Source organism: Salvelinus sp. IW2-2015, unplaced genomic scaffold, assembly GCF_002910315.2.
Source record: "Salvelinus sp. IW2-2015 unplaced genomic scaffold, ASM291031v2 Un_scaffold4391, whole genome shotgun sequence".
Taxonomy (NCBI): domain Eukaryota; kingdom Metazoa; phylum Chordata; class Actinopteri; order Salmoniformes; family Salmonidae; genus Salvelinus; species Salvelinus sp. IW2-2015.
In genome coordinates, this window is record NW_019945661.1 from 11,864 (window position 1) to 39,366 (window position 27,503).

The following is a 27,503-nucleotide window of genomic DNA, read 5'->3' on the forward strand; positions in this document are numbered from 1 at the left end:
GGAGAGAGATGCTGTGAAAGAGGGAGGAGGCGGAGCTGAGGGAGATGGGATTACTCTGCTGTGAAAGAAGGAGTAGGCGGAGCTGAGGGAGAGAGAGATGGGGATTACTCTTCTGTGAAAGAGGAGGAGGCGGAGCTGAGCGAGCGAGCACTGCCTCATAGTACTGGGGGGTAAATATGGACCTCACCAACCCCTCTTAAATATTCACACACTTTGGAGTTGACATGCTGGAGACACACATGCACACAACCTGTGGTGCCACAAAAACACATACCGACACTGGGTAATGTAGCTGGTAAAGGGAGCAAAACCCCATTAGTGCTAATGCACCGTCTCACTGAGCAGTTAGACACACACACACGAGACATACACTGCAGTGCACACACCCTTGAGACACACATTGCAGTCACACATTGTGTGTGCGTGTGCGTGTGATTTTTTTACTATCCTTGTGGAACCAGAAGTCCTCACCAGGATAGTAAAACAAGGAAAATCTTGGACATTTTGCCAATCCCCACAAGGAAAAAGGCTATTTATAGACTTAGGGGTTAGGTTCAGGGCTACAATTATGGTTAGGTTTAGGGGTTTGTGGTTAGGAAAATAGGATTTTGAATGGGAATCAATTGTTGGTCCCCACAAGGATAGTAAAACAAAGGTGTGTAGCATGCTTGGTGGAGCAAAAATGCTAATTACTATCTGTCATTTCATACCAATGATGAAATCAGAGACACACTAAACAAAACAAACAGGTAGGAACACTTGTGTGCAAGCTTGCGTTTGCCTACCCATGCTTTATGTTCCACACACACATACCTTCGCTGCCTGGGGGGGGTACAATAGTGCTGCCCTGAGCAGTGGGTACCATACCTGCAAGAGTTAGGAAGGGTAAACCAAGTCAATTGGGAGTGTGTGTGTGTAGCCTTAATCCAGCTATAGATAGTACTCCAGAGAATGGGGAATAGCGTGACTGCAGTATGTGTGACTGCAATGTATGTCGTGGTGTGTGTACATGTATGTATGTATGCATGCATGTACACATTTGTGTGTCTACGCATGCGTCTGTGTGGTCTTCACCCAGGCGCGTTGCTGAGTATTGTCGGAGGCTGACGTTTCCCAGCTGTGTGGGTCTGACGCAGCCACCTCCAGAGATACAGCTGTGCTCTCCCTCGCACTTCCATCCCCCCACACACACACTGCACCTTCAGCACCAGCACCGACACCTGGAGGAGAGAGAGAGAGGAGGAGGCATTAAGTTGGATAGGAGAGTCAGCTAAAATGAATAAAAATTTAAGTTAATTCAATCAATTCAGAAAGTGGGGGAAAATTACAGTTCAGGAAATGAAAAATGCTCAAGTGTACTCATGCATGTGTGTGTGTATATATATATATATATATATATATATAATAATATATAGATATATATATATATATATATGTATATGTATATATGTGTACAGTGCTTTCGTAAAGTATTCAGACCCCTTGACTTTTTCCACATTTAGTTACGTTACAGCCTTGTTCTAAAATGGATTAAATTAAACAATCTACACACAATACCTCAATGACAACAGAAAAAGGGTTTTTAGAAATGTTTGCAAATGTATTAAACATAAAAAACAAATACTTTATTTACATAAGTATTTAGACCTTTTGCTATGAGACTCGAAATTGAGCTCAGGTGCATCCTGTTTCCATTGATGTTTCTACAACTTGATTGGAGTCCACCTGTGGTAAATTCAATTGATTGAACATAATTTGGAAAGGCACACACCTGTCTATATAAGGTACCATCGTTGACAGGTGTGTGTGTATAAGGTACCATGTCAGAGCAAAAACCAAGCCATGAGGTCAAAGGGATTGTCTGTAGAGCTCCGAGACAGGATTGTGTCGAGGCACAGATCTGGGGAAGGGTACCAAAACAGTTCTACAGCATTGACGGTCCCCAAGAACATAGTGGCCTCCATCATTCTTAAATAGAAGAAGTTTGGAACAACCATGACTCTTCCTAGAAATGGCCGCACGGCCAAACTGAGCAATCGGGGAAGAAGGGCCTTGGTCAGGGAGGTGGCAAAGAACCCAGAGTTCCTCTGTGGAGATGGGAGAACCTTCCAGAAGGACAACCATCTCTGCAGCACTCCACCAATCAGGCCTTTTTGGTTGAGTGGCCAGACGGAAGACACTCCTTAGTAAAAGGATGACAGCCCACTTACATGACAGCCCGCTTCGAGTTTGCCAAAATGCTCCTAAAGACTCTCAGACCATGAGAAACAAGCTTCTCTGGTCTGATTGAACTCTTTGACCTGACTGCCAAGCGTCACATCTGGAGGAAATCTGGCACCATCCCTACGGTGAAGCATGTTTGTGGCAGCATCATGCTGTGTGGATGTTTTTCAGCGGCATGGACTGGGAGACTAGTCAAGATCGAGGCAAAGATGAACAGAGCAAAGTACAAAGAGATCCTTGATTAAAACCTGCTCCAGAGCGCTCAGGACCTCAGACTGGGGCGAAGGTTCACCTTCCAACAGGACAACGGCTCTAAGCACACACCCAAGACAACACAGGAGTGGCTTAGACCTTGAATGGCCCAGCCAGAGCCCGGACTTGAACCCGATCGAACATCTCCGGAGAGACCTGAAAATAGCTGTGCAGTTACACTCCCTGTTCAACCTGACAGAGCTTGAGAGGATCTGCAGAGAACGGCAGAAACTCCACAAAGACAGGTGTGCCAAGCTTGTAGCGTCATACCCAAGAAGACTCGAGGATGTAATCGCTGCCAAAGGTGCTTCAACAAAGTACTGAGTAAAGGGTCTGAATACTTATGTAAATGTGATATCAGTATATTTTTAATACATTTGCAAAAATGTCAAAAAACCTGTTTTTGCTTTGTCATTATGGGGTATTGTGTGTAGATTGATGAGGGGCAAAAAACAATTTAATCAATTCTAGAATAAGGCTGTAACTTAACAAAATGTGGAAAAAGTCAAGGGGTCTGAATACTTTCCGAATGCACTGTATAGTGTGCGTGTATGCATGTGTGTGTACAGCAGTGTGTGTGTTCATGTATCCATGCCTGCATGTGAACATACATTTCCTGTGCATGTGTGTATTACCATGTCTTTGGTGGGTTCGTCAATGCTCTGGGAGGTGGCACTGACAGTATCTGGTGAGCCAGCACCGTCCTGCTCCCCTGTGCCCATGGCCGCTAAGGCTGCTGCCTCCTTGGCAATTTCTGTGGCACTCTGATCCCTCACCACATCCTTAAAGCCTGAGATGGACACGTCGTCTGTGAACACAGAATGAATTAAAATTGGTGGTCTGCTACCAAAACATTGATAAATACCAGACACAAACGTAAAAACTCAGCAAAAAAAGAAATGTCCCTTTTACAGGACTGTTTCCCATGCTTGTTCAGTGAACCATAAACAATGAATGAACATGCACCTGTGGAACGGTCATTAAGACACTAACAGCTTACAGACGGTAGGCAATTAAGGTCACAGTTATGAAAACTTAGGACACTAAAGAGGCCTTTCTACTGACTCTGAAAAACACCAAAAGAAAGATGCCCAGGGTCACTGCTCATCTGCGTGAACGTGCCTTAGGCATGCTGCAAGGAGGCATGAGGATTGCAGATGTGGCCAGGACAATAAATTGCAATGTCCGTATTGTGAGATGCCTAAGACAGCGCTACAGGGAGACAGGACGGACAGCTGATCATCCTCGCAGTGGCAGACCACGTGTAACAACACCTGCACAGAATCGGTACATCCAAACATCACACCTGCGGGACAGGTACAGGATGGCAACAACAACTGCCCGAGTTACACCAGGAACGCACAACCCCTCCATCAGTGCTCAGACTGTCAACAATAGGCTGAGAGAGGCTGGACTGAGGGCTTGTAGGCCTGTTGTCTGGTGAGGACCTGCCTTACATCACCAGCAACAACGTCGCCTATGGGCACAAACCAAACGTCGCTGGACCAGACAGGACTGGAAAAAAAGTGTCTTCACCTGACGAGTCGCGGTTTTGTCTCACCAGGGGTGATGGTTGGATTCGTGTTTATCATCAAAGGAATAAGCGTTACACCGAGGCCTGTCTCTGGCGGGATCGATTTGGAGGTGGAGGGTCCATCAGGATCTGGGGCAGTGTGTCACAGCATCATCGGACTGAGCTTGTTGTCATTGCAGCAATCTCAATGCTGTGCGTTACAGGGAAACATCCTCCTCCCTCATGTGGTACCCTTCCTGCAGGCTCATCCTGACATGACCCTCCAGCATGATAATGCCACCAGCCATACTGCTCGTTCTGTGCGTGATTTCCTGCAAGACGGAATGTCAGTGTTCTGCCATGGCCAGTGAAGAGCCCGGATCTCACGACTGGGACCTGTTGGATCGGAGGGTGAGGGCTAGGGCCATTCTCCCCCCCCCCCCAGAAATGTCTGGGAACTTGCAGGTGCCTTGGTGGAGAGTGGGGTAACATCTCACAGCAAGAACTGGCAAAATATGGTGCAGTCCATGAGGAGGAGATGCACTGCAGTACTTAATGCAGCTGGTGGCCACACCAAATACTGACTGTTACTTTTGATTTTGACCCCCCCTTTGTTCAGGGACACATTATTCCATGTCTGTGGAACTTGTTCAGTTTGTGTCTGTTGTTGAATCTTATGTTCATACAAATATTTACACATTAAGTTTGCTGAAAATAAATGCAGTTGACAGTTAGGACATTTATTTTTTTGCCTAGTTTATAATCTTTATTCTGGTATAGAAAACATCAGCTCACAACTGCCATCTCCTGGACAAACTATGGAATAGAAACAACTCAAAAGCCATTCAATATGTATAGAAACATGATTTATTCTCAGGACTAAGTCTGGACTATTCCCTCCATATTTAGGCCAAATAAAAGAGTAAAAGATGTGTCTTTTCGAGTTATGTTCTCCTATAACCCCCCCCCCACAAATAATAAAAAAAAAAAAAAAACTGAGGCACAGTGACAAGATCTGCGTATGATGGATAGACCTAGTCAGACCTGTAATGCCTGGAGGAGAATCATGCTCAACCGTGTGTGTGTCAAATCGAAGTTTATTGATCGCATACACAGTTTAGAAGATGTTATAGCGGGTGCAGTGAAATGCTTATGCTAGTTACTAGCTCCGAACAATGCAGTAAAACATCAAACAAGAAACACAATCAATGAGCTATGTTGAGAATACAGTATTTAAAACACACACTACAAACCCCACAGCAAAATGGATAGACTGGCAGGAAATAGCTTCCGGACCGGAGTCTGGAATATAAATATATGTATGTGAATGGTGTGTATAGACAGTATGGACAGTATATGAATAGAAAAGGTGTGTACAGCAGTAGCTTTATAGGATGAGCCATGACTACAATACAGTATATACATATGAAGTGGGTAAATCAGTATGTAAACATTATTATGTACATAGAGCAGCAGTCTCTAAGGTGCAGGGTAGAGTACTGGCTGTTAGCTGGCTAGTGACAGTCTCTAAGGTGCAGGGTAGAGTACTGGGCGGAGGCCGGCTAGTGATGACTATTTAAACAGTCTGATGGCCTGGATATAGAAGCTGTTTTGATGCACCTGTACTGTCTCCATCTTCTAGATAGTAGCAGGTTGAACAGGCCGCGACTCAGGTGGCGGAGGTCCTTGATGATCTTCTTGGCCTTTGAGACAAAGGGTGCTGTAGATGCACACAATAATGCGTTGGGCTGACCGCACCACCCTCTGGAAAGCCTGGAGGTTGCGGGCGGTGCAACTGCCGTACCATGCGGTAATACAGCCCTGACAGGATGCTCTCGATGGTACATCAGTAGAAGTTGGTGAGGGTCTTACATGCTAACCAAACTTGCTCATCGTCTGTGTGCGTGCGTGTTGATTTTGTCTATCTCCACCAGACGTGTTCATGACACACAGGTTAAAATACCAAAACCTACTGTGAACCAACTATATTAATTTGGGGAGAGGTCGAAACATACATGAAACATTAATGGACATTTAGCTAGCTTGCTGTTGCTAGTTCATTTGTCCTGGGAGATAAACTTTGGCTTGTTATTTTACCTGAAATGCATACAGTATTTTGTTTTTGCTGGAACTTTGTCGAATTTTGCCCCCATTTTGAGTCATACAAAATCGTGTGTTCTCTACTCCGACAATGAATCCACAGATAAAAAGGGGAAACCTAGTTAGTTTTCTTTGATTAGCCTCTCCTTGTTCATATTCTTCTGTGGATTTTATATTGCGGTTGGCAACCAACTAAGGTGCATTACCGCCACCAACTGGCCTGGAGTGTGGACCTCAGTTCATCTTTCAAACACCCACGTGGGTATATGCTCCTAAAAACCAATGAGTAGATAGGAGAGGCTGGACTTGCAGCGAATCAAGCGTCTAAAATAGAGCCAAGTTATACTACAGTGCCTGATACGCAGACACCCGTTGACAAGTGCGAGCAGTGGATGAAACGATTGAACAACATGTATGTACATTTATTTTGCAACGCGGCTGGTTTGTTCAACATATTAGGGGCCAGGCCGAATTTCTTCAGCATCCTGAGGTTGAAGAGGCTTTGTTGCGCCTTCTTCACCACACTGTCGGTGTGAAGGAACCATTTCACATTCTCAGTGAGGAACTAGAAGCTTTTGACTCTATCCACTGCCTGTGGATGGGGGCGTTCTCTCGCTGTGGCCTCCTGAAGTCCACGATCAGCTCCTTCGTTTTGTTGACATTGAGGGATAGGTTATTTTCCTAGCACCACTCCACCAGGGCTCTCACCTCCTCCTTGTAGGCTGTCTCATTGTTGTTAATAAATCATGCCTACCACTGTTGTGTCGTCAGCAAACCCGATGAATGAGTTGGTGACCACGCAGTCATGGGTGAACAGGGAGTACAGCAGGCGGCTGAGGACGCACCTGAGGGGCCCCCGTGTTGAGGGTCAGAGTGGTGGAGGTGATGTTGCCTTCCTTCACCACCTGGGGTCAGCCCGTCAGGAAGTCTCAGACCCAGGGCCCTGTGTGTGTGTGTGTGTGTGTGTGTGTGTGTGTGTGTGTGTGTGTGTTTCCTACCCCTCTCCAGCAGGCTGTATGTGTCTGTGTCTCCGTCCTCCATCAGGTAGCTGTCTATGGAGAGGTTGTCCAAGGACTGCAGAGATGGAGTCTTCTTCATGTTCTTATAGGACACTGAGAAACTGGACTGGGAACGCTCCCTCATCAGACGCCCACTGGAACACACACACAAACAAACAAGAGTGAGTGTGAGTGGGGGAGAAGGGTGAGGGGAAAGAAAAACAGGGGTACTGTGGACCTCAAGGCTTGGATTTGATTTGAATAGCCCTGCGCCCGGTTTCCCAAAAGCATTTTAAGGCTGAGTTCATCATCAGAACCATTGAGCTGATTCTAACAATGAACTTAGCCTTAAGATGTTTTTGGGAAACCGGGCTCAGGTCTAGACCATTGACCTAGCCAAGGCTATATGCTACTAGTCACCAGATAAAGGCTACACACACTATTCACCGGGTACACACACCAACTTGCAGCGTGTAAATGTATACAGACCCACATACACTCCCACAGATATACACCCAACCACAGACAATTCTACATGCACACGTACAGATTAGAGGTCGACCGATTATGATTTTTCAACTCCGATACAGATTATTGGAGGACCAAATTTATTTGTAATAATGACAATTACAACAATACTGAATGAACACCTATTTTAACTTAATATAATACATCAATAAAATCAATTTAGCCTCAAATAAATAATGAAACATGTTCAATTAGGGTTAAATATAATGCAAAAACAAAGTGTTGAGAAAAGTTTAAAAAGTTAATATGTGCCATGTAAGATAGCTAACGTTTAAGTTCTTGCTCAGAACATGAGCAACTGTGGTTCCTTTTAACATGAGTCTTCAATATTCCAGGTAAGAAGTTTTATGTATTATTATTAGGAATTATAGACTATTTCTCTCTATACGATTTTGTATTTCATAACCTTTACTATTGGATGTTCTTAAGGCACTTTGTATTGCCAGTGTAACAGTATAGCTTCCTCCTTCCTCGCTCCTCTGGCGCGAATCAGGAAACATCGACAAACCCACCTTGAGCAGCTACCCATCGCTCCACAAAAGCCCGGCCCTGCAGAGCAAGGGGAACAACCACTCCAAGTCTCAGAGCGAGTGACGTTGAGAAACGATATTTGCACGCACCCGCTAACTAGCTAGCCATTTCTCATCGGTTACACCAGCTTAATCTCGGGAGTTGATAGCTTGAAGTCATAAACAGCGCAATGCTTGAATTACAACGAGAACTGCTTGCAAAACGCACGAAAAGTGCTGTGAATGAATGCTTACGAGCCTGGCTGGGTCTACCACCACTCAGTCAGACTGCTCTATCAAATCATAGAACTTAATTATAAATAATAACACACAGAATAACGAGGCTTAGGTCATTAATATGTCGACCGGAACTATCATCTCGAAAATCAAGACGTTTTTCTTTCAGTGAAATACGGAACCGTTCCGTTTGTATCTAACGGGGGCATGCATAAGTCTAAATACTTCCTGTACATTGCACATACCTTCAATTTATGTCATATTTACGTAAAATTCTGGCAAACTGAGTTTGCAAAGAGCCAGGCCGGCCCAAACCTGTTGCATATACTCTGATCTGCGTATGCAATGAAGCAACAGAGAAGTACACAATTTCACCTGTTAATATTGCCTGCTAACCTGGATTTCTTTTAGCATAAATTGCAGGTAAAATCTACTTCGTGTATTGATTTCTAAGAAAGGCCATTTGATGTTTCTGGTTTAGGTTGTCGCGAATGCGCACCGCACGAATATATGCAATGCAAGAACACGCGGAGAAAACTATAATAGCATTCAAACCATGTTGTAGTTATAATAGTGATATTGAATGATTGATTGTTTTTTTATAGATAAAGTTAATGCTACTAGCAAACTTACCTATGGCTTCTTACTGCATTTCGCAACAGCCAGGTCCTCGGAGCAGTGGTTAGAGCCGTGACTAGTTAACCGTAGTTGCAAGATTGAATCCCTGAGCTGACAACGTAAAAATCTGTCGTTCTAGCCAGCGAAACAAGGCAGTTAACCCACTGTCCTAGGCCGCTCATTAGAAAATAAAGAATAAAATAAGAATATATATATAAAAAATAATCGGGCAAACTCGGCGTTCAAATAATACATTTGCGATTGATTATGAAAACTTGAAGCGGCCATTCCAATTAACTCATCATAGTACAGATTCACCAAACCACACACCACACCCGTGAACATATATTTAAGGGATTGCGACCAACACAGACAGACCCATAGCGTGTCTTACATGTTGGAAATAGAATATAGGGAGGTGGACCGGGTGTTTGAGGAGCTGAGCCGGTCAGAAACCACTGACAGACTGCCTTTCCTTTGTAGAGAGAGAACACACACACACACACACACACACACCTTGCATGGGTCAGAGCAGAGGACACACTAAGCTACAGAATAGCAGAGTGAGAAAAACACACACACACACTAAGACAGACGCACACCTTGTATGGGAGCACATTGGACAAGGCAGAAACACACACAAATGAACAAACACCTCTTATGGGTGACAACATTGATATTGTGATGTATAGGGCAGGTACAGTGCTGTCACTGTAGTTACACAGGCATGATGTAGAACCACCTACTGATGTGATGGGACTGACCAAGTAACAGTAAAGTAACATTAAATGGTGGTTTACTAAGCTGGGCATGAATAAGTGAGTAACTGTAATGACATCTGCAAGAAGTATTGTTGTGACTGAGTATTGCAGTAATGGGAGTGACTTAATTTAAAGCTTGTCATAAGTCCTCTGAATGAGTGTCACGGTCTGCCTGACGATTGGCCTGCATTTCCCACTCCTGATCTGCCGACCGGGACATGCACTAAGTTACAGTAAAGATGTTCTTATTGTTTGCTTTGATTTGGAGTGAATCATCACAGTGAATGTTTTACAGAACTGATCGTCTGAATAGCTGAACAATATGTCATGGAAGTAATGGAATCAGTGTTCCTCTGGAAAAATGTGTCGCAGTAGAGGGGAATGGTCTGGAGGTTTCCCTCCCCCACTGTTTTGGGGGTCCTCCCCAGAGAATTTTTATGCAGAAGGACTGAGAAGCTCACTTCTGGTGACTTTTTAAAAGGACATTCTATCAAAAATTATGTTGACACCAACCAAAATATAATTTCTACCTCCAGAAATGAGCCAAAAACATATTGGTAAAATTATTTGTTTAAATTGTAACATAGTGGACCATGCTTATAGCCTATGCATGGTTCATATGATCAGGTATGCTATTAGCAATAAGCATGATCACCTGTATCCCAACTGATGCAGCATAGTGGCTATAAATAAATAGGCTGAAGCATGGGGTAGCCTATATGCATTTACCCTATTGGGCTAATCTGCATTGGGTTAGATAGCGTGGGTGAAATAAATAAAAACTTTTCAAACCGTGGGTCGGCTCGTGGTTCAGAACAATTACATTGCGGGTCGGGAAACATTTTAAAATCAAGTTAATACACTTTCAAAACCCAGGCGCTTGTTGTGTTGTGAATTCCATTCTGTGAGCGGCGAGGCAGACTACCAGTCTACCAGCTAAGCTAAGCACGCATTGAGAGAGTGTGTGGAGCCAGGAACTGTCCCTTATTCGTGAGGTGCTAAAATGTTCTAATTTGTCCACGTGCAGCGCTTATGTTCCCTCTCCCCACCAGATATGTTTTATTTATTTAACTAGGCAAGTCAGTTAAGAACAAATTCTTATTTACAATGACGGCCTACTCCGGACGACGCTGGGCCAATTGTGCGCTGCCCTATGGGACTCCCAATCAAGGCCGGTTGTGATACAACACATTAAAAGTGTATTTTTCCTGGGTAGCCTAGGTTACGTGAAAATGGCTAACATAGGCCTAACCGGAGAAATAAAAAGGTTATGATAAAGGAATAGGCTACATCACCGTGGAAACGTGCTGCGAGAGTGAAATGTCCAGTTTGGAAGGACAACATGGTAGATGAATACACAGCTGGCACAAAGTGCAAACAGGTAGGCCCATTTTCGATCATTCAGTTAATTCTAAGTTATTAAATACATTAATTCAGCGTTCCTTCATTAGACCATACGCAGGCCATATAAAGAGTAAACCGGTGTGGCTGGTAAAAGTGTGAGCAGCCTATAAATGCAGCCGATTTTAGATTCTGGGAATTCCCTCACTATGACACTTGTAACTTGAACGCGCCTCGAGGAATATTTTTCTTGCATAGAACACACAACAAGCCGATTATGTAAATAGATAAACTATTATACTGTGGGGTTGTCAGATTTTGTCTGCAGAGGAAACGTAATTGTGGACTGTTCCAGCATCTTCAAAGTGCACCTCAGTATACATTTTTTTTATGTCCCATATTTTTTTGCCGTGGAGGCAATTATTTTGCCGTGGCGCCACAGCCAAATGACTGCAGTGGAAACACTGAACTGAATACCTGGTCATTGACAGTGGCTACAGGTCTAAATAGCTGGAAAAGGACTGTTACGGTAATGACAGTCTAAATAACCAGACTGTATTCTGATAATGACGGAAGTGAATTACCTGGACATAGACTCAGGCAATCTGGCCCCAGGGTTCTTCTCGTTCCAGTCTTTGGTGGAGAGGGGGTCTGAGAGAGTGGGGTCTGCCCCGGAGGACTCACCCTGCTGGGCTTTACAATCAACTCCGGTCCCCAGCTCCTCTCCCTCAGTCCGGGCCTCCAGGGAAGCCTCTCCCAACTCCTCTGAACTGGATCTCCCTGTCCTCTCGTCAATAGACGCCTTCAGGTTGGGGGTGGAGGCGGGGATGAGAGGGGCAGGGCCTTGCGTTATCCCACCCTCTACCCCTCCCCCACACATAAGCTGGTCCACTGTACAGCTTCCCTTCGTCCCAGCCCCCTCCACGTGGGTTCCTCTATCRCCCCCCTCCCCWCCGTCACTCCCAGTCTCCAAGGTGCATCTACTCTCCGAGGGGGACAACTCTGACCCTAGGGGGGAACCAGGACCCTCGGYCTGGGGGACCYGCTTCAAGAYGAGAGCTACCTCRGCACTTTTGAGCAGGATCCCCACACAGGCACTGAAGGGCTGGTGGTCTGGAGYGGGGTCCGATGTGGTCTTTGCCTTGTCTCGTTTGGAGCCCATCCCCTCCAGGTCCTGTTGCAGGGTGTGCTGCAAGGCTTTGATGCTGCGCTGCAGCCGCATCAGGAACATGTACTGCCTGTGGCTCACCTGGACACACACATTATGCTCATAACTACACACACTTCAGTATTCTCAAATAAACAGTGTAACACATGTCGGTTCACATTATACGCACACATCATACATTAATACAAAGTGGACAAAACATTAGGAACACTTCCCTAATATTGAGTTGCACCATCCCCTTTTGCCCTCAGAACAGCCTCAATTCATCGGGGCATGGACTCTACAAGGTGTGGAAAGCGTTCCACAGGGATGCTGGCCCATGTTGACGCCAATGCTTTCCACAGTTGTGTCAAGTTGGCTGGATGTCCTTTGGATGGTGGACCATTCTTGATACACATGGGAAACTGTTGAGTGTGACAAACCCAGCAGCATTGCAGTTCTTGACACACAAACCAGTGCACCTGGCACCTACTGCCAAAACCAGTTCAAAGGCACTTAAATATTTTGTCTTGCTCATTCACCCTCTGAATGGCACACACACACACGTGGCATCAATCAGGGATCATAGACTGACCGGGTGAAAGCTATGTTATGAAAAGAGAACGTTCCTAATGTTTTGTACACTTAGTGTATACACACACACAAAAGTGTACAGACACACCAAAATATATGTATCATCACTCACCTGTGCGCTCAAATGCTTCTGTACGTGCACTAACATGTGCATGTCTGCCTCCTTACTGGAAGAGGAAGACGAGGAAGGTGGGGGGATGTTGTCCAGGGACAGTGGCTTGTGAAGCCCGTTGCTAGGCGGCAGCGAGGCCTCTGTTGCCYTGGCGTCCGTAACAGTACTATAGTACTCCTTCAAAAGCCTCTTCCTCTGCAGACGTCCCACGGTATCCACAGGCTCGCTCCTGGCCAGGCCTGCAGCTGCAGAAAGGGYKGTTKTCTGCCCTCTCGAAGCCCCGCCCATTAGCCYCTCCTGGTGCTGGGCGTGTCTGACCGGCTGGCACGRCCACAGAGTGAGGGGGAAGGCGTCYACGAAGGGCTGGGGCCGCCCCTTCCCGCCGCGCYTCCCCTCGTAGTCCACCCAGAACTGGGCAAAGTGAACCGCCCACAAGTCTGTGGCAGCTGGCATTTTGAGGGCATCCACGCCCAACGAGGGCGACACCAACCCTTTATACACATTGTGCAACACAGTGTCCTGCTCATGCGCGTGGCGCTGGAAAATGGGGTGGATCACRGGGAAGGAGGTGGAGGAGRGAGGGAAGGAGGAAAAMGAGGTGGAGAAGAACTGTTGTTCTTGGAAGGAGAGGAGMAGGGCTTCCAGGTGGGAGCGGGAGCAGTTGGGGGGGTGGCGGGTGTTGGTGGCCACCATCTCCGAGCATTGGACAGAGACGGAACGGGGGAGGTCCTGGGGATAGGAGGGGTCCCTGTCCGTGGGCACTAACAACTGTGGTGGGGGAGAGAGGAAGAGAAKCACATTATTAGAAAATATACATACWYAGGTCATCAATGTGTACAAGATGACTAATGAGCATKATTTCCAATCTGTTGAAATGTAAAGACRATGCTCTTACAGAAATGGAGTGTGTTGACCTTTTCAYGGGCTTTTTTCACAGCTATGGTAGCGTTTGCATTTCTCAAATGACTGAATCAAAGTGTCCAAGTACTGAATATGAGTGTGTGTGATTTGAACAGCGACATAACATCATGACAGAMWGTGTGGGTGTGTGTCCTTTCTGCCCTCTACCTTGAGCATTAGTCCGTCCACCCTGATGTCGATGTGCTCGTCAGGCTTCTGTTCCTCGTCGTTGAGCTTGTAGAGCTCCATGAACTGTTCCAGGCTCTGCCTCAGGTCCAGCGCAAACAGGTTGCACCACACCAGGCTCCTGGGGTCCAGCACCAGCTGCAGCGCATTCAGCTGCACAAACAGGTTTGGGCAAGGGACTGCAGGAGGTGGGAAAGAGAAGATTATATAATAATCAATGCAAGGGACTACAGGGGAGCGGGGAAGAGAATAGAGGTTGGAAACTAGAAATAAGTGGAGGGGGAAGAGAAGAGAGGTGACGCACTAATGCATTCACCTTTCCCTCAGCACAAACACACCCGATTCACAAACATCAAGTCAAGACTTCAAACAGTTCAATCAGGTGAGTTAGCGCTAGGCTGGAATAAAACCTGTACACCCTGTAGGATGAGGGTCTAGGAACCAAAAACTAGGAACTGAATGAGAGTAGGAACCAATCTTACTGGGGTAGTCCTTTCCGTCAGGGAAGTAGTATTCGGTGAACTCGACGTGGATGGCAGGCATCTCAGGAGGGAGGTACAGGGACTTCTTATTACAGGAGATCATGGCCTTAGGGCTGGAGCGACACTGGTCTGCTGTGGACACCTGATACACACACACGGGATGAGCTCAGTACGCAAAGTGGGTGGATCAGATAGGCACGTCAACTGTGTGCGTGTGCTGACCTGGTAGATGCTGAAGTCAGCTATCCTGAGGACAATGGAGCTGGACAGGAGCTGCGTCTTGGGGGTCTGGGGAGAACTGAGGATACTGGTAGAACTAGTACTGATCTTACCTAGAAAGGAGAGGTGAAGAGGGGGGGAGGGAGAGAAAGAATGGTAGGGAGAATAAGGAAACGGGGAAAAGAAAAAGAGACCCAATCAGACCACCTGCCACACTGACGTCGTCTCAAAAGGTGTGTATCACCGCACACCGCGTGCGCACACCATCGGTTAGGGGGGTACCTGGCTCTAGGCATGAGAAGCAGCACTGTGCCCGCCCCCGTGCCCTCACCCTCTCCCGCGCCCTCGCTCGCACCATGGCTCGTGCCCGCACCCACCCCGGGGGTAGGTCGTCTGGCCCCCTAACCACCACTATTCTTCCTCTTCCTGTCTCGTCCTGCCCTACAGGACCATACACACTGTCCCTAACACTGGAGACACTGGAGGGATACCTGGACACTGGAGAGGGGGGACACAGAACTCAGAGTGACTAGGCAGTGTGATGCTAGGGAAACCCACACTTCACTTCATTCCAACTCTAGGGGCTCTTCTAAAAATTACCCACTTAATGACATAGTGTATTCTAGTTCAGTTGAATGTCAACTGTCTAACCAACATCACTCTTCATGGGCTGCTGGGACAGATTCGTATAGTTGTGAATAAAAAGTGAAATCAGGACAGATGCTCCAAAAAACACAGACAGATCCTTATAGTTGTTGAATAAAAAGTGAATCAGGACAGATGCTCCAACAAATACAGACAGATCCTTATAGTTGTTGAATAAAAAGTGAATCAGGACAGATGCTCCAACACACACCTTTATTGGATTACTATGTTTCAATCACATTGAGGGAAGGTGTGTGTCTGTGTGCGTGTTTACAGTACTCTGTGTGTGTGTGACTGTGCTGCTCTTTTGTTTACCGTGCTGTGGTGAGGTGTGACAGTTGGCCAGGCCCTCCCGGTCTCTCTTGGCAGTCTTCAACATCTCCACGTTAGACTTGAACTCCTCCAGTAGACTCCTGGCCCAGCCCTCCCTGGCCTTAGTGGCCTCACTGTACTGCATCCAGTGGAGACAACTCTCACCTGGAGACAGAGAGATGAAGGGGAGACAGGACAGAAAGCAAGAGACGAGGGAGAAACCGTTGTCTAAGTACCTACTCTTGTCACTAATAGAGGTGGTATACAGACAGAAAAAAAGACATGTTTTGTGGTGTTGAGAGATCAGAAAGATCACTATTACTCCCATCAGCTATGTGGCAGTTGAGGGAGGTTAGGTAGAAGTTGTGGTGGTGTTTACCTGCTCTGTGGGAGGGGTAGTAATGTTGTAGGGTGGTTGTGTAGAGGTTGTGGTGGTGTTTACCTGCTCTATGGGAGGGGTAGTAGTCCAGGGTAATGTGACTGAAGGAGAGCTGCATGGCCCCACCGGTTATCCTCTTATTGATCACTGGAGAGAGGGTTGGGAGGGAAGGAGGGATGCATGGAGGGAGGGAAGGAGGCAGAAGTTAAGGTAACGCACAAAGGTCCAATGTGCATCAGAGCCCAACTTGATGTGTAGGTATCAGACAGTCGGTCAAAAATCTGTCTAAAGTTTGTGTGAGGTATGTGTGTGTTTTACATTTGTATGTGTGTATTAGCGGGTGTGTCTAAGTGCTATGTGTGTGTGTACACGTATCATACGTCTCTGTGTATGTACCTCTGTCCTTGGCGTGTATGTCGTCACAGATGTGCAGGTCAAGGTGTGTGATCTGCAGGTGGTGGGAGGTCTCACACACGTCGAAGGCAGTGAACAGATTTGCCATGGTGGCGCTCTGGTCAGCCGCTGTGCCTGACGACACCTGCTGGCTACGCACCTGCTGGGCTGAGGGGGGCGCCGACGACTCCTGGATACAGACCAGAGACCGTAAAAAATACAGACACAGATGCAGACACCAGCACAGAGACATATGGAGATGCAGACACACAAATAAAATTAAGTGAATTTTATTAGTGCATCCAACTAGTGTTGCTTGAGATAATGGCGCCGGAGGGGATTTTTATGGGCTCCTAACCAACTGTTCTATCTTGTGTGGGTTTTTTCACATCGTTTGTAACTTGTTTTGTACATAATGTTGCTGCTACCATCTCTTATGACCAAAAAGAGCTTCTGGACATTAGAACAGGGATTACTCACCTCGAAATGGACAAAAAATATATATATATATTTTAGGAGTCCGACACGAAGGATATACAGCTTCTCTGAGACCAGGCCCAAATCCCTGTCATTCGCATGAAGAACAGACAGAAATACAGGGCGTAATATATCTGTAATACCTACATGTTTCAAGCAGACCACCATAGTCCCTGTGCCCAAGGACACTAAGGTAACCTGCCTAAATGACTACCGCCTTGAAGCACTCACATCAGTAGCCATGAAGTGCTTTGAAAGGTTGGTCATGGCTTACAACAACAGCATCCCGGGAAAGCCTAGACTCACTCCAATTCGCATACCACCCCAACAGCTACACAGATGACGCAATCTCAATCGCACTCCACACTGCCCTTTCCCACCTGGACAAAAAGGACACCTATGTGAAAATGCTGTTCATTGACTACAGCTCAGCGTTCAACACCATAGTGCCCACAAAGCTCATCACTAAGCTAAGGACCCTGGGAATAAACACCTCTGGAACCTGGACTTTCTGACGGGCCGCCCTCAGGTGGTAAGGGTAGGCAACAACACATCTGCCATGCTGATCCTCAACACGGTGGCCCCTCAGGGGTGTGTGCTTAGTCCCCTCCTGTACTCCTTATTCACACATGACTGCGTGGCCAAGCACAACTCCAACGCCATCATTAAGTTTGCTGATGACAAGAGTGGTAGGTCTGATCACCGACAACGATGAGACGTCCTATAGGGAGGAGGTCAGAGACCTGACAGTGTGGTGCTTGACAACAACCTCTCCCTCAACGTGATCAAGACAAAGGAGAGGATCGTGGACTACAGGAAAAGGAGGGCCGAACACTCCCCCATACACATTGATGGGGCTGTAGTGGAGCGGGTCGAGAGTTTCAAGTTCCTTGGTGTCCGCATCACCAACAAACTACCATGGTCCAAACACACCAAGACAGTCGTGAAGAGGGCATGACAACACCTTTCCCCCCTCAGGAGACTGAAAAGATTTGGCATGGGTCCTTAGATCCTCAAAAGGTTCTACAGCTGCACCCTCAAGAGCATCCTGCCCAGTTGCATCATCACCTGGTATGGCAACTGCTTGGTCTCCGACAGTAAGGCACTACAGAGGGTAGTGCGTACGGCCCAATACATCACTGGGGCCAAGCTTCCTGACATCCAAGACACATATTTATTTATTAAATGTATTTTACCTTTATTTAACCAGATAAGCCAGTTGAGAACAAGTTCTCATTTACAACTGCGACCTGGCCAAGATAAAGCAAAGCAGTGCAACACAAACAACAGTTACACATGGAATAAACAAACATACAGTCAATAACACAATTGAAAAGTCTATACAGTGTGTGCAAATGAGGTAAGATAAGTGAGGTAAAGCAATAAATAGGCCATGGTGGCAAAATAATTACAATATAGCAATAAACACTGGAGTGATAGATGAGCAGAAGATGAATGTGCAAGTAGAGATACTGGGGTGCAAAGGAGCTAAAAAATAAAAAAAATAACAGTATGGGGATGAGGTAGTTGGATGGGCTATTTACAGATGGGCTATGTACAGGTGCAGTGATCTGTGAGCTGCTCTAACATCTGGTGCTTAAAGTTAGAGGGGGAGATATGAGTCTCCAGCTTCAGTGATTTTTGCAATTCGTTCCAGTCATTGGCAGCAGAGAACTGGAAGGAGAGACGGCCAAAGGAGGAATTGGCTTTGGGGGTGACCAGTGAAATATACCTGCTGGAGCGCGTGCTACGAGTGGGTGCTGCTATGATGACCAGTGAGCTGAGATAAGGTGTGGCTTTACCTAGAAAAGACTTACAGATGACCTGGAGCCAGTGGGTTTGGCGACAAATATGAAGCGATGGCCAGCCAACGAGAGCATACCGGTTGCAGTGGTGGGTAGCATATGGGGCTTTGGTGACAAATCGGATGGCACTGTGATAAACTGCATCCAATTTGTTGAGTAGAGTGTTGAAGGCTATTTTTAAAAGACATGGCCGAAGTCAACGATCGGTAGGATAGTCCGTTTTACGAGGGTATGTTTGGCAGCATGAGTGAAGGATGCTTTGTTGAGAAATAGGAAGCTGATTCTAGATTTAATTTTGGTTTGGAGATGTTGTTGTCCACATATTCTAAGTCAGAACCGTCCAGAGTAGTGATGCTGGACGGGCGGGCAGCGATCGGTTAAAGAGCATGCATTTAGTTTTACTTGCAATTAAGAGCAGTTGGAGGCCACGGAAGGAGAGTTGTATGGCATTGAAGCTCGTCTGGAGGTTAGTTAACACAGTGTCCAAAGAAGGGCCTGATGTATACAGAATGGTGTCGTCTGCGTCGAGGTGGCTCAGAGAATCACCAGCAGCAAGAGCGACATCATTGATGTACACAGAGAAAAGAGTCGGCCCGAGGATTGAACCCTATGGCACCCCCATAGAGACTGCCAGAGGTCCGGACAACAGGCCCTCCGATTTGACACACTGAACTCTGTCTGAGAAGTAGTTGGTGAACCAGTCGAGGCAGTCATTAGAGAAACCAAGGCGGTTGAGTCTGCCGATAAGAATGTGGTGATTGACAGAGTCGAAAGCCTTGGCCAGGTCGATGAATACGGCTGCACAGTATTTTCTCTTATCGATGGCGGTTATATCGTTTAGGACCTTGAGCGTGGCTGAGGTGCACCCATGACCAGCTCGGAAACCAGATTGCATAGCAAAGAAGGTACGGTGGGATTCGAAATGGTCGGTGATCTGTTCGTTAACTCGGCTTTCAAAAGACCTTAGAAAGGCAGGGTAGGATAGATATTGGTCTGTAGCAGTTAGGGTCTAGAGTGTCTCCCCCTTCGAAGAGGGGGATGACCGCCGCAGCTTTCCAATCTTTGGGGATCTCAGACGATACGAAAGAGAGGTTTGAAAAGGATAGTAATAGGGGTTGCAACAATTGCAGCGGATAATTTTAGAACGAGAGGGTCCAGATTGTCTAGCCCAGCTGATTTGTGGGAGTCCAGATTTTGCAGCTCTTTCAGAACATCAGCTATCTGGATTTGGGTGAAGGAGAAATGGGGGAGGCTTGGGAAAGTTGCTCTGGGGGAGTGCAGGGCTGTTGACCGGGGTAGGGGTAGCCAGGTGGAAAGCATGGCCAGCTGTAGAAAAATGCTTACTGAAATGTTCAATTATCGTGGATTTATCAGTGGTGACAGTGTTTCCTAGCCTCAATAAGAGGTGCTTTTATTCTCCATGGACTTTAGTGTCCCAAAACTTTTTTCAGTTTGTGCTACAGGATGCAAATTTCAGCTTGAAAAAGCTAGACTTATCTTTCCTAACTGCCTGTGTATATTGGTTCTTAACTTCCCTGAAAAGTTGCATATCGCGGGGGCTATTCGATGCTAATGCAGTACGCCACTCGATGGTGTCAGAGGAAGGCCCCAAAAAATTGTCAAAGACTCCAGTCACCCAAGTCATACCCCCAAGCCATAAGACTGCTAAACAATTAATAAAATGGCCACCTGGACTATTTACATTGACGACCCCTTAGTGTAAAAACAAACTCGACTAACCTGTACCCTCGCACCGGTACCACCTGTATACAACCTCGGTATTGTTATTGTGTTACTAAATTAACAAAAGTTAAAAATAAAGTAAATATTTTAACTATTTTTTGAACAGCATTGTTGGTTAAGGGCTTGTAAGTAAGCATTTCACAATAAGGTCTACTACACCTGTCGTATTTGGCACAAACACAAATGTATAAGATTTTTATGAGCGAAGGAGTGTGCAGTGCTCATTCTCACCAGCAGATGGCATAGCCTGCCACATGTAGGTCAGAATGCTAAAAGCCCAGTTTGAACCAGTACATGAATAATGGAGCGCGAGAGCAGCGCAGCAGCGAGAGAGCAGCGCAGGGAGAGAGCAGCGCAGGGAGAGAGCAGCGCAGGGAGAGAGCAGCGCAGGGAGAGAGAGGCCATATGGCAGAGGGACCGCACAGAGAGAACCAAACATCCTTTCCTGGAGCACAAGGACTAATTACCAGACCATAACAGAGAGAGCGAGAGAGATGGGGGGGAAGAAAGCGGGAGGGAGAGAAGTGTAGACAGAAGGGCACATGACTGGTGTGAATCATTTCTCCACTGTAGGTCTGTCTGACAGAGGAGTGACTAAGCACATAGCTAGCTGCTTCAGTTAAGTGTGTCTGCCTATCTGTGTGTGTTTCCTAGCCTGTGTGCGCACACGTGTGTCTACCTGCCTACGTGAGTGAGCGTGTGTGTGTGTGTGTGTGTCCCTGCCTACGTGCGCCTGCATACGTGTGTACCTGGTCCTCGGTGGCCATGCTCTTCCTTTGCTGAGCAGACTTGTCCATGGCCTCGCTGAGTGACTTGGCGTACTGGACCATGGCTTTGAGCTGGGAGTCAGTCAGCACCCACAGCAGGTCATCTAGGATCAGGATCAGCTTAGAGGCCACCACGTTACAGTCCTTGGACTGGAGATAAACACATTCTACATAGATTATTACATACAAAATACACACATTAAATATAGACCACACAGACACAAATACATGCTTTATACATACAGGATACAGACACACCACGTTTCAGTCCTTCATCTGAAGATACAAACATTACTTCCCGTGTTGAACCAAGACAGTGTTAATCGAAAGGTGCATTCATCAATGGGGGATCTAATAAACGTCATCAGACTCGAGAAAACACACACACTCCATATCCATGCCTGAGTTGGAAACACACACTCCCATATCCATCCAACTGGAGAAAACAACACACTCCATATCCATGCCTGGCTGTCTGAAATACACACCACTCCGATATAAATCCATGTGCTGATTCGTGTCCTGAAAACACACACACTCCATATCGCTATTGACCTGGAGTTGAAAACCACTACATCTCCTATATCATCAAAACTGGAAAAAACCACAGAAGTAGCTCAATGCCATATCCATCCAATAGCTAGACCAAAACACACACTACTCATATCCATGCCTGAGTTGAAAACAGCACAGCACCTCATATCCGATTCAACTGAGAAAACACACACACCGTTAGAATCTCTAATCGCATGCGCTGACTTGTCTGAAAACACACACACTCCTTGATCCCATGTGCCTGGACTGTCTGAAACAACACTAACTCCATATCCATGCCTGACTGTCTGAAACAACAGCACTCACATACCGCTACACTAACTACCATCATATCTCTATGCCTGACTTTGACTGAATAACACATTCAACTCCCATATCCATGCTGTCCTGATTCTGTCTGACAATACACTCACATCCTTCCATCATCCATGCCTGACTGTCTTCCTGAAACACACCATCATATTCATCTGACTCGAATACAACACTCCATATCTGCCTGACTGAAAAAACACACAGCTTCCATATCCATGTGCCTGATACGACTGAATCTGCACACACTCCATATCACATGACTACTGAAACACACACTCCATATCCATGCCTGCTGAAAATCACACCACTCCATATCCACTGCCTGAACATCGAACACACACTCCCATATCCATTGCCTGACTGACTGACTGACACACACTCCATATCCTGGCTGACTGAAAAACACACTCCACTCCAATTATTGCCCATGACTGATTCTGACTGACTGCACTGAACACACACTCGCATTATCCTATGGACTGACTGTACTGACCTGACTGAAAACTACACTCACGGTCCATATCCGTGACTGACTGCTGACTGGGATGAAAACACCACACACACCCTTTTATCTGTTCAAACACAGTGGCTGCAGGAGCTTTGGCTGGTGTTGTGAGATAAAGATCTGTTTACTGAAGCTAATCTGCAGGCTGTGGCCCACAGTGTTCTCGTATTCTATTAGACCAGACTGTTCTGAGTGTGTTCTGTTGCCTGGCGTGCGTGTGTGTGGTGGTGTGTGTGTGTGTGTGTTGTTGTGTGTGTGGTGTGTTGGTACGTACCCGTCTCTTGAGTTGGCAACTGATCTTAGGGACTGGTTGGTGATGGGTGCGGTGTGTGTGCTTGTGTCCTTACCAGTTTCTTCAGAGTGGCACTGATTTTTGGGTCCAGATGTGTATGATGCCTGAGTGGTTGTTGGTAGTGTTTGTGTGCGTCTTCGTGAGTGTGCGTCCTACTGGCTCTCTTCAGGTAGTGACATCTATATTCTCTGGACTGTGGTTTGGAGATGCAGGTTTGGGTGTGTGTGTGTGTGTAGTATGGCACGCTAGTGCTGTGTCTGTATTTCCTTTGCCCGCATGTCTGCATTGGTGTGTTGGCGTTATTGTACCCGTCTCTGTTCAGGTGTGGACTTCTGAGCGTTGTGATTGTGTTGGTGATCAGGTCGGATGGGTGCGGGCACTCCGCATCTCGTTCTGGCCACTCTGCGGATGGCGTCCGCCTCGTATGCGGCATATTCATTGCCAAAGGCTATCTCCTTAAACGTTCAGTATCTGAATGGCACACATGCAGGTGCATGGTTACATACCACGAATCAACACATTGGTCTACCGTGGTTACACTTCAACTTCCATGCATGATGTGTATGCGAGTCAGACCTCCGACCTCTTCCTCTTGTGTGGTCCTAGTATCCGTGTGAAGGGTAGGGTCTGACAGGGGCTCAAGCTGGTGTTGACGGAGTAGACCTGCATGCTTGGCTCAAACTCAAAGGATGGCGATCTGGTGACTTACGCCTTGGCACTGATCTTCACCACGATGGAGTTGATGGACAGAGAGATGCCCTCCACCACCTTCTCAGCAAAGCCATACTCACTGGGGGAGTGGGGGAAGAGGAGGAGGTAGGCAATTGAAGGCTGGATTTGGATGAACTGAATGCAGGTGTTTTTTAGTAAAGACAGACACCATACACTTACTCACTCATGCACACACACACAACTACCCTCTGAAAGGGGGGGAGAAAGAGAGAAAGAGCACCAGCTCCCACCTTTGCCCAGAGGCCGTTGCTATGGGAGACGGGCCGTTGGGAGGGCGGGGCTCATCACAGGTGCTCATCTCCATTACCACCTTGTCCAGGGTCTGGGAGGCAGAGAGATGCAGACGATTACCACACACACAAACCAGGGCTCGACATTTACGGTTGTCTGCTTGCCCGTGCAAGTAAAAAAGAATTGCCGGACATGAACATGGATTAAGTTGGAATGGACAAGAAAATAAAAAAAGATTTAGATTTTTGCACAATGAGGCTACTCCTACACAATGAGGCTATCAGAAGTGGATGAGTGTCATCCAGATGAATGTGTAGCACACTGGCCTCAATCTCTGCAGAGCACTTCAGAGGAGAATTATTGTAGGCCTTTATTGACAGGCGCGTGCGGTCTTTCAATCAGTCATGAGATGTTTTTGAGATCGAAGCGAACATACACACGTGCACACATTTGTTGATATTTATTGCTAATTAATGATTTATTTGCCCAGTTATAGCTCATTTTTGGTCAGCAGGGCAGTATTTTACTTTGTGGGGAGTTAAGTGCCTTGCTCAAGGCCACAACGGCAGGAGATGGTGTATAATACATGGGATCAGAGAGCAGCAGCCTTCCATTGTCAATACCAGTGATAATAATGAAGGTTATTTTGGTTCCTTGCGTCATACAACACAATCCTCAGTCACCTTATTTGCCCATGATGTTACATGCCTTTTTTTATTTAGGGGGGGGAACAAGTGGCTAAAACAGTTGTAACGTGTCAGCAATAGGGGGAAGGAGGGCAGAACTTACCAGAGAGATGGGGTGGGTCTTCAGCTTGGTCCACGGGATCTGTCAATGAAGACAAGGAATTAGAGTCAGCCAGTCAAGCCCAGAATAGTGACAGTAATATTGGTTCAATATCATACACCTGCAATCTAGTCGGCCCAACAACATCGGCACAGCCAAAATATGATCATATTTTCTTGTATTTAACCTATGTGCTAAATAGTCCCATATTCCTTATATATTTTTCTGAAATACATATGAATGTGTCTATTCCTGAAATAAATGTAATCGCTGTGAATGTAAATCAGCTGAAATTAATGGAATTGGGCCACTCCAAGAGAATAAATCAAGGAGACAGTCTAGAGAAGCAGTCAGAGTGCCAGCACATTCCACTCCTCCCCAAACTACACTAATCCCTCTGAGCGGACCCTCTTAATCATGCCCGTGTCAAATCAAATAGCTTTTACGCCAAAGAGTAATCTGCAGATTAGGGCATTTTCATCTTCCCCCACAACGAGTGACTCCCCGTTAAAAGGCTATAAACACTGAAATAAACATTTGGATATGTGGCGCTAATTGAATTACCACACTAAAACTGTATTTGACTTCTTCAGTCATTGAACTGAAATGGTTTAGCAAAGAGCCTGCACCTGTAGGTGAGGTTGGAGCAGAGATTTAGACAAGGAACAGTTTTTGGGTGCCTGAGTTGAGGGTTTGTGTGTGTCCGCTCCAATGAGGATGGACATGTGTATTGTAACAGAAGATGTTGTGTGCGACTGTATGTGTGTGGGTGTTGGCATCTAAATCAGACAGAGAGTGATCTCTAACACTTAGTCTATAGAAGAGGAGTTAAACTGCAGCTGGGGGACCCACACACACTCATTTTCTCTCTAGATCAGTGGGAGCTATTAGATATAGGTTCCGCTTGACCCAGGCCCAGTGGTCCTCCCGGCTAAATGGCCCAGGCCCAGTGATCCTCCCGGCTAAATGGCCCAGGCCCACCCGGCTAAATGGCCCAGGCCCACTGGTCCTCCCGGCTAAATGGCCAGTGCGTAACTCTGTGACGCACTGGCCAAACTCCAAACTGAAACGTGGTGTGTCTGTATCCTGTATGTATAAAGCATGTATTTGTGTCTGTGTGGTCTATATATAAATGAGTCTTAATGTGTGTATTTTGTATGTAATAATCTATGTAGAATGTGTTTATCTCCAGTCCAAGAACTGTAACGTGGTGGCCTCTAAGCTGATCCTGATCCTAGATGACCTGCTGTGGGTGCTGACTGACTCCCAGCTCAAAGCCATGGTCCAGTACGCCAAGTCACTCAGCGAGGCCATGGACAAGTCTGCTCAGCAAAGGAAGAGCATGGCCACCGAGGACCAGGTACACAGACGCGCATGCAAGCACGCATTACCTCAATGATTGGGCTATTACGACTGCAGCATTGCACCAAGGACAATGCACAGTGAGTGTGACACTTCAATAAACCTAAGTTAGTGACTCAATGGGCCTCGTTTAGAAAAACAGAGAAACAGACAGAACTTAAGACAATTTCAGAAGACAAAACTTTATCCTTTCACAGTTTCAATGCTGGGCGGCTCCCCACTCCTTTTGTTAGAATATATTGCCTGCTATGTAAAAGGGAAGGACATGAGACAGAGATAAGATGAAGTCCTGAGACAGCAGAGATGAAATACAAGATAGAGAACCATTAGGGCAAAGAAAACAGAGGGGGTTTCAGAAGAGGAAGGAGGAGAGGCTATCACTAGGAAAAGGCTACAAAAAGACCCTCCCACAGTGACACAATGGATAGATATTGTAAAATAAATACACCACATGGAGCGTATGACCTTTGCTTTAAGAACTCAACAGGAGAGAGGTCAAGAATACTGGGAAAAATGGGTTTCGTACTTGAAAAGGGTCTAATTCAAAGATGTCAATGTAACGAATATGATGATATGATGATGAAAGTATGACATGCACTGTAACTGCCAGATCTTTTTTGCTGTTCTTTTATTTTACTTTATTTGTACTTTCTTTGTGTTCCTACAATAAAAACAAAGTATTAAAAAAAGAAGAGGAAGGAGAAGGCTGGTAGTAGAGAACTGAGTAACAGAGTGTGTTGTTATTCTGCTCCAGTCACTATCTCCAGGGAGTGTCAGATGATGTGCGGATATATACATACACACAGTTCATCTCAGTGCACTTCTATATCCACCGCTATCATTACGATGGAGACAAGGGAGAATGAAAGAGAATGGGAGAGTGAGATTGCGGGTGAGAGAGGGGGGTGGGCAGGGGGAGAGATGAGAGATAGCAGACAGTAAAATTGAAATATGGACTAAGATGGTGGGGTCCATCTGAGGAGCGGGACAAAGGGCGAAAGCACTGCCCAGAGTGCAGGTGCGTGTGCGCATGTCTCCCTCTCTCTTACCCGGATGGCAGCCTTGTTGCAGCCCACTTTGTTGATGGCCAGCCAGGTGGGCAGGTCCAACATGCTCTGCAGAACCTCCTCATCCAGCTCCAGGTTGGTGAGCTGGCCCTCGCCCTTCAGTGTGCTCAGGTTGATCTTGTCTGGGGACAGGTTCTTAGCAAACCTGAAGGGGGAAGAGGAAGGGAGAGGAGAAAATGAGTATTGTTGTTATTCATTCAACATCAAGGAAAGAAGCCCTTAACATACATCATCATCATAACTACAAATACAAGACACCCTTGCTTTTGGGAGGGAGAGACTAAGCGAAAGATAGGAGAGAGAATTGCATTTAACCTGTCTTTATTGGCACAATTCATTAGAGTACAGTCCCCCTCTCTCCCTTACCACCAACGAGAAGAGAGAAAAATAAAGGCAGAGAGGGCAGACAAAAAAGAAAGA

At 46.4% G+C, this 27,503-nt stretch overlaps 1 protein-coding gene across 1 annotated transcript in view; it reads right to left on the reverse strand.

Annotated features, from left to right (window-relative positions):
• The window catches only part of LOC112077220 (bridge-like lipid transfer protein family member 3B), a gene marked incomplete at its 5' end in the record, with an annotated part of 32,545 nt that extends 5,303 nt beyond the window's left edge, over positions 1-27,242 (reverse strand). Inside the window, 17 exons of the mRNA XM_070441607.1 lie at positions 7,087-7,241; positions 9,373-9,453; positions 11,665-12,329; positions 12,934-13,701; positions 14,002-14,198; positions 14,502-14,643; positions 14,724-14,833; positions 15,681-15,842; positions 16,120-16,203; positions 16,453-16,639; positions 21,224-21,472; positions 23,214-23,360; positions 23,489-23,507; positions 23,615-23,695; positions 23,868-23,959; positions 24,658-24,696; positions 27,066-27,242. Coding sequence (XP_070297708.1) covers positions 7,087-7,241; positions 9,373-9,453; positions 11,665-12,329; positions 12,934-13,701; positions 14,002-14,198; positions 14,502-14,643; positions 14,724-14,833; positions 15,681-15,842; positions 16,120-16,203; positions 16,453-16,639; positions 21,224-21,472; positions 23,214-23,360; positions 23,489-23,507; positions 23,615-23,695; positions 23,868-23,959; positions 24,658-24,696; positions 27,066-27,242 — 3,355 coding nt within the window. The remainder of the gene's footprint in view (positions 1-7,086; positions 7,242-9,372; positions 9,454-11,664; positions 12,330-12,933; positions 13,702-14,001; positions 14,199-14,501; positions 14,644-14,723; positions 14,834-15,680; positions 15,843-16,119; positions 16,204-16,452; positions 16,640-21,223; positions 21,473-23,213; positions 23,361-23,488; positions 23,508-23,614; positions 23,696-23,867; positions 23,960-24,657; positions 24,697-27,065) is intronic.
• Positions 27,243-27,503: the final 261 nt, after the last annotated feature.